Source organism: Panicum virgatum, chromosome 8K, assembly GCF_016808335.1.
Source record: "Panicum virgatum strain AP13 chromosome 8K, P.virgatum_v5, whole genome shotgun sequence".
NCBI lineage: Eukaryota > Viridiplantae > Streptophyta > Magnoliopsida > Poales > Poaceae > Panicum > Panicum virgatum.
Window position 1 is genome coordinate 28613100 of NC_053143.1, and position 18364 is coordinate 28631463.

At 41.6% G+C, this 18364-nt stretch overlaps 1 protein-coding gene across 1 annotated transcript; it reads right to left on the reverse strand.

Annotated features, from left to right (window-relative positions):
* Positions 1–10623: 10623 nt before the first annotated feature.
* Positions 10624–14445, reverse strand: LOC120644350 (receptor kinase-like protein Xa21). Its single transcript, XM_039920968.1, has 2 exons — positions 11577–14445; positions 10624–11379 (listed from the first exon to the last, which is right to left on the reverse strand). The coding sequence occupies exons 1-2, from the start codon at positions 14374–14376 to the stop codon at positions 11000–11002; spliced, it is 3180 nt and encodes a 1059-aa protein (XP_039776902.1). The 5' UTR covers positions 14377–14445; the 3' UTR covers positions 10624–10999.
* Positions 14446–18364: the final 3919 nt, after the last annotated feature.

Consider the following 18364-nt stretch of genomic DNA (forward strand, 5'->3'; position numbering starts at 1 on the left):
GATTTTTCTATTTCTTTTCATTTATTTTCAGCATGTGTGCAAGCTTGTGTGTGCATATCAATTTTCTATTTTATTTATTTTTCAGCATGTGTGCAATTTGCGTTCTTTTGTTTTCATCACCATGATAAATAAATGCATCACCTATGCTTTAATGTTATGGTTAGTAATGATGATAGAAAGTTTGTGCCATGATAAAATATGATGATCGTTGCCGCCTTGTCTACTTTCTTGTGCTTGGTTTATGCATGATTAAACTAATGCTCTCTCTAACATGATCTGAAAATTAATTAAATGCCGGCAAATTCAATTGTGGAGGTTATGATAAATTAAGACCCATATCTTTTATTCTTGCTCTCTTACTTAAGCTTGTCAAGGAAAATTTAATTTGGATTTAATTTTGAGCTAACCTTGTCAATGACACATTTTGCAATTGCTCTACCCTTCTACAAGCTTAAATGATATATCATAACAAACCATAGAGCAAGAATTATTTTCAGGTGAATTAATTCAGGATTTATCTTCTTTGGTACGAGACTAAGAAGCTGACCATTCCGTATTTTTGCATACCTCTTTTTTGCTAGTCATTCTATCCATGCATTGTGAGTTTCTATACCGGGAACACCGCAAACCTCGCTGGATATCCACACATAACCAAAAAACATCTTTTTGTGAAACACCTCCTTGACTACAACCTATATATTGAGTATATATTATTATTTCGACGGCAAAACAGTGGAATCAAGAGCAAAATTCAGTAAAACATAAGCTTGGGTAGCATCAAAGAGTTCACAGCAGAAAAATCAGAAGAACTGGAGGCCTACAGGCAGTAGGCCGGCCGGCCCAACACACCTAGGGCGGCCGGCCTGCCCTTTTTTCTTCCTCTGTTAGCTTCAATCTTTTACGAGGAGATGCTCCATTGAATTCCAAAGTTGAGTCCAGAGAATTGATAAAAGGTTTTGTGCACTCACTCCATCAAGTTATCATCACTTCATTGCTTGAGACAAGCAAACGTTCAAGCATGGGGGGGAGGTGGAGTAAGTGCATTGTGTTGCCAACGGTTCTAAGGAGCAAAAAGAAAGAAAGAAAAAAAGGGAGAGAGAAAAAAAAGAATGATGACGAAAAGCTGCTCGGTCCCATTTGCTTCATTAAACTCCAGGCACTTCGAAGATTATTCTATACTCAATTATTCCAACCATGTGCAATCCGATAACAAGGACTTCAGTTGTGCCTTGGGATCAACCGTTGCCATTTGCACATGTCCACCATCTAAAGTGTGTGTTCCATTCTCTCCCTCTCCATAAAAAAAATATTTTCCAATTTTCTTTTTGACGAGTCTCGGTAAATCCATAAGAAGTATTTCTTGTTTTGATAATATCTTGATTATAATATCTTTTGTTAGGACTAACCTTTCCAGAGCTCCAGATAAAGCCTCACACATACATATGAGAGAAAGAAAGGAGAAAGTTCTAGCAAGTTTGAGAGACAAGATGAGCTGAGAGTTTCCATGAGCAAATTTCAATGAGGTTTAAATTATTGATCTTGGTTTAGCATTACTTATGGAACTTACTTTCTTAATTCTGAGACTTGTTTAATTTTGAGAGCATGTGCTTAATAATTGTGGGGAAGCATTTAACTTGTATCTACCTTCCACATTGAAAAAGCTGGTTACAACTTGAACTATTAACTGCAAAATATTTTGGGAGCATTGTATTTTTTCGTGTATGATCGAGTGCTGGTTACAACATGAATATTTTTGGGAGCTCCTTAAGTATCCATTTTATCCCCTGTTTAACTTTGATAATGGCATGAATTTAATATCAGAATCACTAACCATACTAACCTCGGCCCAATTATTGGTCGTTTTCGCATTTGCACATATATTTTGGAGGTACTTCGTTTTTGCAGGTTTTTGACCAATTTTGGAGCATGAAATGATGAGGCCCACGATCACGCGATGACACGAAGAAAGACAAAGACCAAAGCCCGAACAAAGGATCGAAGGACATGATGATTAGAGGCCCGTTCATGCACATCCACCCTCCAATGAAGCCCAAAGGACAAAGCCCACAAGATAAGATCAAGATACTTCGGGGCTAAGCAAAGCAAAAAGATATTTAAGGAAGGATTTTCCATCCTATCCTTTTCCTCGAAGAAATCTCGAAGATAATGGCGTCTAATGGGGTGCAATCGTGAAAGGCATAAACTCTAGAAGATTCCAGGAGACTTGGGGAGAAAGAAGGACACGAGACGGCGAAGGAATGAGCCAGGCCGGCCGGCCTAGGCCCATTGGGCCGGCCGGCCCAGCCCTTTTTTAGGTCGGTTCGGCCTCCCCTTTGACTTAGGGTTTCCTGAGCCTATTTAAAGACCCCTCCCCAAGGTTCACGTAGAGATCAATTCGGGAGACGATGCCAAGGAGCAGAGAAGATAGAGGGACACCTCTCGGAGAGCCGAGGGTCGTGCTAGTTGTCTAGGGTTTGCCCTAACTGACGTGGGAACCTTGCAAGTAAGACCACGTCGGAGTTCTGGAGCTAGGATCATCAAGATCAAGGTAGGGCCCCGGTTGTGATCTTGTGATGTACAATCATTCATGGTGAAGTTATTTGTGATTCCGAATGTTTAGCGACCATGTTCTCTCTTTCGATTTCGTTCTTTTCTTTGGGTTTGCTTCATCCTAGATCTATTATCGAGATAGATCGCTTAGCATGATCTTGTAGTCATGGTGGCTAGAGGTTCATGGCGGAACTACCAAAGGGGGTTCGACTTGCTTCAGGGTACTTTTGTCGAAAGGGGTGGCATCGTGATAGGGCGTTGCCACTAAGTAGGTGGAGTATCGAGGGATCGGATTGGAGATTTTGGGTTTAAAGAGGCTTTTCATTGAGATTCACATCTATCTTACTTCACTACATCTAGCTGGAACTACAACAAATGCATGATCTAGGTGATCTAGATTGGTTATCTCTAACTTTCTCTTGCTACCTTCGGTGTTTGTCATTTTTAATAGATTAGATTCGTTTTTCACCATCTCAACACAAAGGAATCTCTATGCTAGTAGATTTTTTCTTGTATCTTTGATTCCGTGGATTGATAAACCTTGGGGGAATACTCTAAGGGAAGAGCTACACGAACCGTGCGCTTGCGGTATACAAATCGGGGGCTCTAAGGAGCGTCAACATATCCTCAAATGACATTTTCTTCAAAGCCTCATCAATTTCATCATCACCTACATTTTCATAGCCAATAACTTCCTCTTGGGAGCCATTAGATTCATCAAACTCCATATCACATGTTTCTTCAACTAACCCGGAGGTTTGATTGAATACTCTATATGCTTTGGAGTTTGATGCATAACCAAGAAAGAAACCTTCATCGCACCTACTTTCGAACTTACCGAGTCTCTTCTTTTTGTAGATGAAGCATTTGCACCCAAAGACTCAGAAGTAGGAGATGTTGGGCTTCTTCCCAACAAGGAGTTTCTTATGGCGTCTTCTTGAGGAGTCGGTGAAGATACACCCGGTTGGATGCATGACACACCATGTTGATTGCTTCCGCCCAAAACTTCTCGGGCGTGCCATAGTCATCCAACATTGCTCTTGCTAGGGTGATCAAGGTCTTGTTCTTCCTCTCCACCACTCTATTTTGTTGAGATGTGTAGGTGGCGGAGAACTCATGTTTGACACCCTCTTCATCGCACCATTCTTCAATTTTCATGTTTTTGAACTCGGTGCCGTTGTCACTCCGGATCTTCACAATGGGGGAGTTGTACTCCCTTTGAGCTCTTCTTGCAAATGTCTTGAAGACTTCCGTAGTTTCACTCTTATCGCCAAGAAACATAACCTAAGTATAACGTGAAAAATCATCAACAATTACTAGGCAATAAAGGTTACCACCAACACTCTTGTATGTAGTTGGACCAAAGAGATCCATGTGAAGTAGCTCGAGCGGCTTGGAGGTAGACAACATCGTCTTGAGGGGATGATGAGTTGCAACTTGCTTCCCGGCTTTACATGCACTACATAGCTTGTTCTTGTCAAATGTGATATCCTTCAAGCCGGTGATCATCCCTTTATTGTGGGCTTTCTTGAGGTTGCTCATGCCAATATAAGCAATTCTTCTATGCCAAAGCCACCCAAGAGACGACTTGGTGAAGAGGCATGTCATTGGACTTATTTGTTTTGATGAGAAATCCACCAAGTAGATATGTCCATGCCTAAACCCCATGAATACCAATGACTTATTCTCTTCATGAGTCACTACAACACTATTCTTGTCAAAGGTACACGTTAGTCTAAGATTACATAATTGTGCAATAGATAGAAGGTTAAAACTAAGCGATTCAACAAATAAAACATTAGATATTGATAAATCTTTAGAAATTGTAGTTTTACCCAAACCAATGACTTTCCCCCTTGAGTTATCACCATAGGTGACATGTTCATGATCTCTGGGGTCTTCAAGTGAGGTGAACATGTTATCATTGCCGGTCATGTGTTGAGAGCAACCGCTATCAAGTACCCAATGTTTTCCACTGGCTTTGTAGTTCACCTACACACATGAGAATCAATTTTGAGTTTTACGAACCCAAACAAGCTTTGGGCCTTGCACATGAGTGACAAGAGCTTTGGGGACCCAAAGTTGCTTAGGGAGCTTCTTCTTTGCGTCCCGGTTGAGCTTGCCAATGAACTTGGCCTTCACCTTGCCCTTCACCTTACTCAAAAGGAAATGGTTATTTTCATATATGGATGAGTAGTTCTTAGGTAAGGTAGGGTGAGGACGAGATGGCAAGGGACACTCCCTAGTGTGGTGCCCGGTGACTTGGCAATGTTGGCAATATGAGCCAACTTTCTTGATGAAGCTTGCCTTGATCTCCGGAGATGAAGTGGTGACTTTGTTTGGCTCCGGAAATGATCCAAGGCCTCTCTTGCCAAAGTCACGAGCATTGTTGAAGAGAATCTCTTTGTTCTTGTATTCTCCTCTTGAGAGCTTATCCACACTAGACTTGAGACTTGCCACTTGATCCATCAATTCCTTTTCCCTAGAAGGGGCAAGCTTGGGCAAGACATTAGTAGCATGGTCATCAATGAGCAAATCATCACAAGAGGTAGAAGCATTGACCTTTACCAAGGTTTCAATGGTAGAGTTCTAAAGACTAGGGTCAATGGCTTCATAAGCAAACTTAAGCTCTTGATATTTGTGAGCTAACTCCCTATGCTCTTGCTTGAGCTTTTTGTGGCTCTCCTCAACTTGCTTAGCAAGTACAAGTGACTCATTGTGCTTTTTGAGCAAGTCATTGTACTTGCCAAGCAAGTCGGAGTGAGCAAGCTCTAACTTGGCATGAGTGCTCTCATGAGCCTTGACCTTGCCTTTTTCCCTCCTAATGACGGATGTGTACTCATTGATGAGGTTAGCAAATTCATCGGGATCAAACTCATCATCACTATCACTATCCTCCTCACATACCTTGGTGTTTCCTTTGGCCATGAGGCACATGGGAGGTGGAGGTAGCGGTGGCTCTTCATGAGTGCGAGCAACAACGTTGATGTCTTCTTCATCACTTGAGTCTTCGCTTGATGAGACGTTGGTCACCCACTCTTGTTTTTCCACCAAGAAGCTTCTCTTGGTGTTGCCTTTCTACTTTGGGAAGAGCTTGGTTTTCTTGTCATGGTTCTTCTTCCTCCAAAAACTCTTGCGCTTGATCTTCTTTTTATCTTCTTCATCATCGCTTAAATCATGGCGATGCTTGTTCTTGCTTTCTTTCTTTCTTTTGTCAGGCTTGGGGCAATTTGGAGAGATATGTTCTTTTTCTCCACAATTGTAGCATGTCTTGTTCTTGTCATCTCCCCTTGGTCGGAACATTCTTCTCTTAGGGTCAAAGTTGTAACCCTTCTTGTTGATCTTGTCACTCAAGCGTGTGAACTTTCTCATCATGAGAGCAAGTTCTCCATCATCATCTTCATCCTCGGATGTGCTTTCATGATCATCTTCTTCATCGCTTGAGCTTGATTCTTGCTTGACCTTCTTGAAATTGCGGGGCTTGTTGACCTTGGTCTTGAGAGCAATTGATTTGCTTGAAGTTGGCTCTTCGGACATACCAAGGATTCCCATCTCATGAGCACGAATCTCGCTCACAAGCTCTCCCACTTCCATCTTTTCAAGATTCTCCTTTTGAAGCATAGCATTGATGATGTTGTATTTGGGCTTCGGAAGGAGCATGAGTATCTTCCGATTAATGGAGCCACTGACAATTTTAGACACATTAAGTGCATTAATGTCCTTGACAATGACATTCAAGCGAGAATACATTTTATTGCAATTTTCATGAGCTAGCATTTTGAAACCATCATACTTAGCTCTAAGCACGTGATATTTTTGTTCACGAACTTTGGTGGAGCCTTCATGTATTTCTATGAGCTCCTTCCAAATATCACATGCTAGGTCTATGCCATTTACTCTAGCAAAGACCTCCTCACTAATGATTTCAAAAATTGCATTTCTAGCCTTGGCATTCCATCTAATTTGTTCCGGGGTGATATCTCCATCAAACCCGGTCTTGGTTTCCGTCCACACGTCGGGGGAAATCACATCAAGATATGCGCCCATGCGTACTTTCCAATACGCAAAGTTCTTTCCATCGAAGTGTGGAGGCGAACTACCCAACTTGGCCATAGCTCTAGGTGGTGAAGCCTAATGATCCAAATGAGCAACGAGACTCTGATACCAATTGTAAGGATCAATGGCCCAAGAGGGGGGGGGGTGAATTGGGCCTTTTTCAAATTTCTAAAACAATATAAAGCAACCTTAACCTGTGCAATGCTAGAAAGGCTCAATTCACCAACCGGCTAACTAAGCAACCTACACAAGCTAGAAATGATACAACTAGATGTAACGCTAAGCAAGGTAGAGCTAAGCTATGATCTCTAGGGTGAAGCACATGAAATATTTACAATAAAGTAAGTGCTTGAATGTAAATGAGATGGGCAAGAGACAACCGGATTTTTCCCGTGGTATCGATGTGTTGGCACACACCCCTAATCCACGTTGTGACACTCACAAAGAGTATTGTCACCTCCCAAGTCACCAAGACGAGGGTGCTCACTAAGAGTCTCCGTTCACCATCTCCGGCGTGGTGGAGCTCAAGCCACGTACAAACTTCTTCTTCGGGCTCCCACAATCACTTGGCAAGCTCTGAAAGAAACACCCCGATCACCAAGATCGCCTAGGTGATGCCAATCACCAAGAGTAACAAGCTAGGTCCTTCAATTGTGCAAGAACCGATCACCAAGAACGGATGCACACAGCTTCTCCCTACTCAAGTCCTTCACCTTGCTTCTTGGATGATTGAATGATCAATTTGAGTGAATGTGTAGCTCAAAGTGTCTCTCACTAGTAGAATATGAGTATGAATGTTCCTGGGTGTTGAGAGAGGGTAAAATGACCCATTGGAGGGCTATATATAGGCAGCCCACATGAATAGAGCTGTTGGAGAAAAGCTGCCAGAAATAGTACGCAACGCCGGATAATCCGACGGTCCTCCAAATGGTCATCGTCGGTTCAACCGGTGAATGTAAACTGCCCATTTGAAAAACTAGCCATTACTTGTACGGGCAATCAACCGATGTATCGTCGGTTTAACCGGTGAATGTAACTGTCATGTGATTCCCAAAAAAACAACTCTCTGGACAATTACACCGATGTTGACCCAAATATTTCGTCGGTTTATCCGGTGAATGTAACCTCAGAATCTCCTGAAAAACCGACTCTCTGGACAACTGCACCGATGATCAATAACCAATCATCGGTTTAACCGGTGAAGGCAGTGTCCATGCTTCATTGAACCACGTTTAACCGATGAGTACAATTCCATAGCGTCGGTTAAACCGGTGTTAAGACTTTTTCCTGATTTCGTTCATTTTGCTTTGAGTCTTCAATGAAGTCCAAATATTCTTGAGATTTGAGTTGAGTATGACTTCTTTGAGCTTCCAAGAACCTGAGTGACCCAAGTGTGCAACCATTTTTAATTGGTCTCGTTCCATGCTCAAGTTACTTGGCCTTAACCCCTCTTAATAGTGCGACCTCTACAAAACTATAAAACCTATACTAACCTAAGTGTCCTTCTCAACCTTGCGACACTTAGGACTAGAAAGATCCTTAGTCTTGATATATTTTTTTTGAATACCGAGATCGCCTTTCGAACAACCAAATGAGGGGCTTCTTTAAACGTATGATCCAATGAGCGATAAGATTTCGTTTAGCTGCATAAACTCATTAGTTACAATAACGGTTGTCATTAATCACCGAAACATACCTTGAGGGCCTAGATGCTTTCACCCACTCACCTCCATCTTCCACGTGTTGATCACTCATTGAATGCTTAAGTCGGTTTGAGGGGGCTCAGCTGCAGAAACCCGACGTCAAGACCCATGGCTCCCTCCTATAAATATGAGAGAAGGAGGGTGAGAATTAGGACATCCCACATCCACTCTCCTCTTGAGTTTTCACTTCTTCATTTGAGCTTTAGGCTCATGCTTGAGGTGTAGAGTTGTCTTGAAAAGGTTAGAGGTAGAGGTACTCAGGAGGGGCGCTAGTCTACGGCACTCCTCTCCAATTTGTACATCTACGAGAGTGAGGGAGAGTCAAGGAAGTGCCGTGTCTATCAACACTCTTCTTTGTTTGTACCTCGACGGATGCTTATCAATCATAGTAAGTATTCGTGATTTCCTTATGTTCCTTAGAAATAGAGTTTAATTCAAGTACTAGTTTCTATCATTTACAGGATCGAGCGTCCACTTAAGGGTAGCGGATGACTCTAGAGTAGGACTCCGGATAGAGACGGATAATCCTGATCGCCTCTAGAGTTAGTAAGAGATAGCGTAGACGTGGTGTCTAGGCTAGCTTTTACCGCTTGGTTGTTTTGTATTCCCACGGTTTGTAGAGGTAGCCTACAGGTGGTGACAACCCTGCTAGAGCCTAGTAATCCTCCACGTTCGGTTACATAACAGTGCGCAATTTTTAGAGCGTCTGGCTAACCCGTTAGCTCGAATTAAACGACGACTCTATCTTATCTTAGGTTCTGAGCCTTAGAAAATCCTCTCAACCCCTTATCTCTTCAGTAGTGTGGTGTCCTTGGACGAGTTAGAACCTTAGATAGTATACTCATGTTCCCCTGTGGATACGATACCCTTGAATACTCTTGGGTGAAAGCCTACGACAATACCCGTGCGCTTGCGGATTCTATTTGTGACGCTACAAAACGTCAACACCCATTATGACCAATTGATCTAATGAAGCCATGCAAAAGTAATAGATCCAATCTACTACAACAACATATCACATATATGTATAAGATTCAGACCAAGAACTATGCAAGACGGCTCTTGTACCACTGAAGGGAAACAGGTAGGCAACTTTCACCCAAGAAATTTGTGACAGCTATATCAATATATGCAATATATGCATAAAAATTGTGATAGCTATATCAATATATGCATAAAAATAAAATGCACCAGATATCCACCAACTTGTAAGGTATGTCATTTACGTCCACGGACTCCAAAAGTGCATTTTTAGATCCCTCAACTTGTAATTTGTATTACTTAGGTCCATAAACATTGAAAATATAGGTCCATAAACTCTGAAACTGGAGTTTTGGATCTATAAACTTATAGTTTGTATCACCTAGGTCCATAAGCTCCAAAAGTATATTTTAGGTCCATGAACATCATCCATAAGCAGTTGTTGGCTACAGACGCGCCCACAAAGATCGCCCCAATGTCACTATCCATAAATATCTTTCAATCCCTCTCATCGAGAACCACTCTGAGTTGACCCAAGTCTAAGCCGCCATGAGATTTTTCGCCACAGCACCTGCAGCCACCATATCCGGCCCCCCACGCCACAGAGGACATAATATCTCCTACCACAATACACATGTTGTTGAGTCCCTCTGTGACCTCCACCTTTCTCAAGCCATCACCCCCTCCTCTCCACCTATAGAAGTCATATCTAGATCTAAGCTCCAGAACTCATCAATTGTAGTCTGTAAGCCCCCCTTTGAATTCTAATACATGTCAATAACCTCCAAGATAAGTCTGTCATCCCTCCTCTCCCCTCTCATTATGCACTTGATTCGAAATTGGGGCTCAAATTTGACCCTTTCTGGCCAAACTCCAGCAGCGTGCGGGCACCATGTAGATTCATATTGGTGCGGTATCCGTGTATGAATGCTAGGTGGAGGGGTATGGACCTAGGTGACATAAATTACAAGTTTATGGACCTCGGGATGGACTTCCAGAGTTTCAGGACCTAAATAACATAAATTACAAGTTTTATAGACCTAGAAATGCAATTTTGAAGTTCATGATCTAAATGATACCCTCTTACAAGTTGATGGACCTCTGGTGCACTTTACTCATAAAAATGTATAAGGGTTTGTTTTTCTTGGCATGTAACAGTGCATTTTTTAATTCCCTAGAAATTTTGATTATGCATATAGTTCGGAATGAGACACAAGTCATTATCTCTAGAAAAAGGATTCATGCAGGTTTATAAATCAGTCATTATATTTTCTTGTGAAATACATTATAGGCGGTCCTTATATACACGTATGCACACTCACCTCTATGAATATACATATGCAAAATTATCTTTATTAGCATGTCCTTATATACACGTATGAACACTCACCCCCTACGGACTCCAATGTTACAACAAAGTCACACTTCTCAATAATTACAGAAAAATATATCAAACATATTTGAAAGTACTAAGCTGTAATTTGTTACTAGAAGTCAAAACACATGTCAAAATACATGTTAAAGGGTGTTTGGATTCAATGTCCAATAGTGCTAAAGTTTAGCACTACTCCTCCAAGCAGGAGTACTAATAGGGTGGATCGGTCGGCTAAACTTAAGACAAGACTAAAATTTTTTAGCAAATGTATGAGTGCTAATATGTGCTAATGTTTATCATTCAACTTGAGCCCATCCAAACAGGGCATAAAACCTCATTGAAACCTCTCACTAGCTAGAGTTTCCTTTACAACATGCAGCTTTTTTATGATACTTCCCGTTGTCATTCTGCTTGATGGTGATTCCTGAGAGCAGGACATTCCAAGCCGAAGAAGTGAAATAACACATTCGACTTTTCTATTGTATGAAGAATCATCCAGTCTCTGATTCTCGTTTTGAAGTTCCAACGAGAGTAGTCGTCTGTCCACAGCATCCTTCATTCTACTCTGTATCGATATCTCAACATAATCACGAAGGCTCCACTCTTGACCAAATTGTTTGTCAGTGGGCCTCTTTCCAGTTACTGTTTCCAAAACTAAAATTCCATAGCTATAAATATCTCCTTGTGTTGACACCATGTTCCCAACACCATACTCTGATGCAAGGATCATTTCCAAAAGTATGTTAGATTTCTGTGAGACATGTTTCTCTATTATTATAAAATATGATGTTGTTGAGCAGAAATTATATAATCCAAAAATTTCTCAAGTAACATGCTTGCTTAAAAAGGTCGAAGGATGAAAATGAATGGAACTAATAAGAAAGAAATCGGAATAAACATGTTAGTCTAACCTGGGGCAGCATAACCAATTGTCCCTCGAAATCCAATAGAACTTGATGACTGATGCAAGATTGAACTTCCATCACAAAGAATCTTAGCAAGTCCAAAATCTCCAACATGGGCTACCATATCGGCATCCAAGAGTACGTTACTTGACTTGAGATCACAATGTATAACAGGTGTGGGGCCATGACAGTGAAGGTAATCTAATGCGTAGGCCACATCAAGTAGTATGGTAACTCTCTCAAGGAGATTCAAGAACCTCTGCTCTGTAGGATCATTTATAGCAGGATGTAGAAAGCTTTCTAAGTTCCCATTAGGCATGAAGTCATACACGATTGCTTTAAAATCATTCCCTCTGGCATCAATGCTTGAACAAATTGTAATTATCTTGACAAGATTTCGGTGTCGCAAATTTCGCAGTGCTGCACATTCTGCAGTGAAACTCTTGAGTGCCGAAGGAGTTTGAAGCTTTAATAACTTCACAGCAACATGATTTATTGTTTCACCTGCTTGGCCATCTAGCTCCCCTTTGTACACAAACCCAAATGAGCCAGAACCAAGCAGATTGGTTGTTGAGAAACCATCTGTTGCCTTTTCTAATTGCAAATATGAGATCATGGGGTGCCCTGGCAAGGATGATGTTGAGGGGTTTTCTAGTTTTCTTTTTGTGCTCCAAATACGAATCTTATAGAGCAAAGCGAGGATGAGTAATATAGTAACAAGAGGAATGATTATAGTAGTGGCAAGAAGTTTATTATTTTTCTTTGGTAATTTGAGGGAACAAAGAGGCAGATGTAAGTCTGGTATACCGCCACAAAGTCTCCCGTTGCCTTGAATGGAAATTAAACTAGCATTTGCAAAAGCACCAGTGTTTGGTACTTCACCTTCGAATCTATTGAATGAAAGGTTTAGGTAATTGAGCATGCTAAAGTTCCCGAAGAAGATGGGTATCTGTCCAGACAAATTGTTGGTTGAGAGGTCTAGAGACTGAAGGCCTCTGAGTTGACCCAGCAGTGGTGGGATAACACCATTTAATAAATTACTGTTAAGATAGAGAAACCGGAGAAGTTGACATTCACCAAGCCTGGAAGGAATTTCGCCTGAAAATTTATTAGAATCTGCCCAAAATTCCACAAGATTTATAAGATTGCCGATTTCTTCCGGTAGTGATCCTACCAATTGATTATGAGATAAATCCAAGACTATGGAGAGTGTGCGGATACTGAATAGTCCACTTGGAATTGTGCCGGTAAAATAATTTCTACCAAGACGCAGTCCCAATAACTTTGTCATGTTTTGAAATGTGTTTGGTATCTGATCAATTAGAGCATTATTGCTAAGGTCAAAACTGATCAGTTCTGTAAGATTTCCTACAGCCAATGGGATTTTTCCACTGATTTTGTTGTTCGGTACAGATAATAGTTGAAGATTTTTCAGATTACCCAAGGAAGATGGAATTGTCCCAGTAAAAGAGTTGTTATCAAGAACAAGAGATTGTAAATTAATTAGATCCCCAACCTTTTCAGGTATGCTCCCAGAAATAGTGTTGTATGGAAGGTAAAGAGTCCTTAATGATGTTGAAAGATTTGAAACCGAGGAAGGAAGGATCCCTGCAAACTTACCTGAACCAAACTCCAAATTCCATAGCCTGGTGCAGTTCGTCAATGATGTTATGAACTCCCAATCTCTGGCTACTTTAGCTTCAAGCGAAGTGTCTGTGATGAGCAGCCTGTTGAGATATCTCAATCTGCCAATCTGTGGAGGAACAGTGCCACTGAAAAGGTTTGGACCTAACTGAAGTAGTCTCACATGCGAGGCGTTCCCAATTGAGGCCGGGAGACGGCCATGGAAAATATTATTGTCCAAGGAGACTGTATGTAGATTGTGAAGTTTGCTGAATGCATTCTTTGGTATCGTGCCACTGAGCACATTCTGTTCGATATTGATGCCCCATAGAGAGGAGATGTTCCAAATAGAATCGGGTAATGTGCCGCTCAAGTTATTGTAAGCCAAACTGAGCCAGGATAGACTGGACAGCCTGCCCAAAGATGAAGGGATGGCACCGGACAACATGTTTTGCATTAGATCAAGATGGAGAAGGCTGGATAGGTTACCTAAAGCTGGTGGTATCTCCCCGACTAACATGTTATCATACAGAAACAAAAATTCTAGAGATGGCAAACCTGCCAGCGACTGAGGGATCTCTCCAGACAAACCATTTTCCTGAAGATCCAAGATGAAAAGGTTTTCCATGGTGCCAAGGCTAGCAGGGATCTTCCCTTGGAGATGGTTATTGCTAAGTTCGAGGGACATGAGGTTGGTGCACCTAGATATCTCTGAAGGAATGCTTCCTTTCAGAAAGTTAGTGCTAAGGTTAAGAAACTGAAGCCTGCCGAGGCGACTAAGTTCGAGGGGTATCTCTCCCATGAGCTGGTTGTCTCGGAGATCTAGCTCTCTGAGAAATGACAGGTTACCCAAGGACGGTGAGAGGCGCCCTGATAGATTGAAGGCGCCTATGCGCAGTGCCACGACCCTCTCGGGGTGGCGACGGCCACAATAAACTCCCGGCCAGGCACAGAAGTGGATGGATGTGTTCCATGAGGCCAGCAAACCTGATTCAGCTGAGAGCAACATGGATTTGAATGAGAGAAGAGCGCGCTCATCGCTTGATGTGGGACTGCTGTTCCTCGAAGGGGGATTCATCCGAGCGTGCGAGCACAGGCACAACAATGCAAACAATAATATATTTGCAACACTCCCCATAAGCGAAAAGTGGCTAGGAGCATATGTTGGCTTGTGTGTGGACATAGCTCTGCTCGTCTGCTACTGCTGATGAGAGGTTGAAGTCGTGTATTATGCATATACTCAAGCTATAGGGGGTTGGTATAAATAGGGTGACTGCTGAAGAGTTAGATAGGAAATGTAGCCGTCTTGCATAGTGAGTCAAGAGTAAGAGAATTAATAGTTTTGTTCATCAGAAAAACAACAGTACATTATTGGTCCACTAGATGAATAACTTAGTCGTCGAAAGGAAAAGATGCTACAGTCAATAGAAGGGCACATCAATGACAATACGTTGGAAAATAAGAGCATTGGATTTTAATTAGGTTTATTTTTTCTTCAGTTACAAGTATGATAAGAATTTTTTTTTATATTTACTATTGGATTATCTTAAGATAATCATAAATTAAGATATATAACCCCTGAGTTCTGAGTGTAATTTGTTTTAGTCCAGATGAATATTCCCCAAATTATAGTATTATGAATTCCTGATTATTAGCTATAACAATATTCTGGAACTTTTCGCTCGTTTTTTGTAAAATATCCTGGACGCGTCAAACTATTTTGATTTGGTTGTGAGACCAGTTCAATAGGTGGCCATACAGTGATCAAGCAAGACTAGTAAACCACCAGACCACCATGGATTATCAGTGCTGTCAAAGTCATGCAGGACTTCGCTGCTAATGCTAGCTTGTACTATTGCTTTCTACTGACGACCTGGAATTTTAGAGTACAACTAACTACCACACGATTCCACTTTCCACGTGATATATGTTGACTGATCGTCGTGGCGTGAGGTACGGTCCTTCCAGATACCGTGCTGCATAAGTCGTCAGGATGGATGACTGCCGGTGTCCGCTCGCCCAGTAGTCCCCAGTCCCCACAGGCGTCTTGAGCACCTAGGCCATGTTTAGATCAAAAAAATTACATTAAAATTAGTTACATCGGATGTTTGAACATATGCATGGAGTATTAAATAAAATCTGTTTACAGAACTTTCTACACAGATGAGTTGTAAATCGCGAGACAAATCTAATGAGCCTACTTAATTTATTATTTGCAACAGTGATGCTACGGTAACTATTCGCTAATTATAGATTAATTAGACTCGTTAGATTCATCTCGCGATTTACAACCTATCCGTGCAAAAAGTTTTGTAAATAAATTTTATTTAGTACTCCGAAATAGTAAAATTCTCTTTCAAAAAATTTACGCTAAAAGAACTAAACACGACCCTAGTATTCCTGTCCTGGGTTTCGGGATAGACTTGGTCTGGTGATGAGCTGCTGTAGTTGTTCCATAGCTTCATGTTTCTTTCCCTGTTCAAGACGTGAACCATCCGGTGGTTCGCCCCGGTTTCCCTTACGTTTGTGCTGGTCCGAAAATACAACAACATAGCCTTTTGTCCCAAGCAAATTAGGGTAGGCTACTGACGTTTGTGCTGGTCTGGGAATCAAATGGGAAATTTCCCAGATGACTCCTCGCACATTACAGTTCGACGAGTAGGGTTACAAAAGTAGTGTGCTGCGAGTGCGACCAGTCGGCCACTGAGTACTAATGTCAGTTCCTTCAAAACATTGCAAGCAGCAATTTCTGCTTGCAAATAAATGACCTTGAGCCACTTATCAATAATGAAAAAACCCATTAGCTTAATCGTTCTCCATGGATCAAGTACAACATTGAATGAATGCACAATGCCATTAGCCAAACGTCCTTTCAAAATAATTTTTGATGGTCAGCAGGAAAAGATCCAGGATCGGAGCAGCTACGGTAGACCTGTCAATGTCACCATATATCAGTATCTATTTTCTCCCTCCATTGGATATTACAAGAAGGTGCAACACCCTAATTTTGCTGAACTTAGATAATAATAAAATTTGTTAGATTTTATTTGAGTGTTGTTAAGGATTTTATTATTATTTTTTAATTTTAGAGCATTTATTGAGAATTAAAATAAATACTTAAATCAATAAAAAGAAATATATGTATTACTAAGTTTTACTCATCCTATTGCATTTTTTTAATTTTTACTATGTTGTTTCCCTTACAAATTTGAATTTATTTGAATTCAAATTTGTTTGTTTGTTTGTTTAGCTTTTACCTCAAAACTCTTTTCTTTTTTGCCCTTTCTCTCCTTTTCTTTTCTCTTCAGCCGGCCCAAGTTCTCTCTTCTTTTCGGCCTGCCTGCCCAGCTCAGCGCTGCCCTCCTCTTTTCTCTTTTCCACCTCCTAGCTTGCTTGGTGAAACGAACCCTCCTCCTTTCTCTCTTCCACCTCCTAGCTTGCTTGGTGAAACGAACTGGGTTCTCGAGATGAGAATCCAACTCCCTATATCGTCGTGATAGTATGTGGATGAAGCACTATCACATACCGAACTTATCTCAGTCAGATATCATAGTCATACAACGCATTGGTTCAAACATAGAATTAATTATTATATAAATCTAGAGGACTTGTAGTACGAATTTCTATTATAAACCCCTTGGCTAATTGGAGACATGTAGAAAACGAAAACGACAACTAGGCTTCAGGGCCATCCTTCATCTTCGATCTTCTCCTCCACAGGCAGACATGAGTGTAACATGAGCCTCAATCGTACTATCCATCATCATTGATGACGATCTCTGGGTCGGATCTTGCAGCTTGTCAAGCTATCCCTAAGGAACGGGATATGTTCATGTCACCATCCGTATGCAAACTTTATGTGGACTATACTAGTATAACAAGTAAATCAAGGATAAATTAGGGTTTCCTACACACAAGCAGCGACATAAGTATTCCATCATTCAATCTCCAGACTTCAGCAGCTTCTCATCCCGAACGCAAGGCAATACAAATCCAACCCCAAACAGAACATCGGGTATTATGCGCATCTCGGCCCGAACCTATCTAAATCATTGTCATGTGTTGCCACCAAATTCTTATTATGTGATATCCTTCATCTAAAATCTACCGCCGGGCATACCTCTGGTGGACTTGCCGAATTAGCAATTTGACAGTTGGGTGCCAGGTAGTGGGGTCGTCAGGATCCTTGCAGTGGATTTGATGGCTGCAACATCTATCGTCAGTCGATCTTAATATCGTGATTAGATCGATTTGCTTGTCCATGTAACTAATCAAGAGCCAATCTCTTACATCTGATTTTTATGCTCGAGGTTTCATCCTGATCAAGCGCCACCCGGCGTCAGTGGGTCGGCCGCCGCGGAAAGCAGAGCCGCGCAAAGTAGGCAGCCATCGCGGTTTAATGACCCCTAGGGTATACGAGCGGAAGCAAGCAAGCAAAACGGGATACCAGCCTCCTAAGCATGCATGCATCGGATGCAAAACAGGGAGCCAATCCGATCCCTTCCTTTTTCTACTTGGGTTTCCTTTTGCTTTGGTTTCCATCTTTATTGCAAATCTGTTAACATACCATAAAATCTTATGTGCTATCACGGCTAGAAAACTCTACAATTCGTCCGCGGCCCTTAGTACCTATTGACGCTCAATAAAGATCAATTTCAAGCATCAACTTGATTAGAAAATCATGAGAGTTTGTATTTTTTACATGCATCTATCTCCGAATAAAGGCCAAAACCATTTTACCCCTAGAAAATATGCAAGACTTGTTTTTGAGCTAAAATGCAGGATGCAAGCACACTTTAATCCAAGGTAGAAATCATCGATCAATTAGAGCACAAGTGTCAGGCCCAAATGGATCAAAAGAGGCCCACCTGCAGGACAAACACGTTAAGACAAGAGGCCTATCACCTTGATTTGGCATGAGGGCCATCAGGACAGCCCACTGCCCAAAGTTGGGGGCGGTTGGTGCCGACCGACGCCCACGGGCCCCACCGCTTTATTCCTTCGACGTGGCGCTCTTTCGTTGGCTCCCAATGTAGGTTCCAAGGGGCATAGCTGCAGCTCGGCCGTGCACACACCCATGGCTCCCTCCTATATATGAGAGGGGAGGGTGAGATATGAAACACACCTCATGTTGAAGCTCAAGCTCATTCTCTTGTTTAGTTCTATAGGTT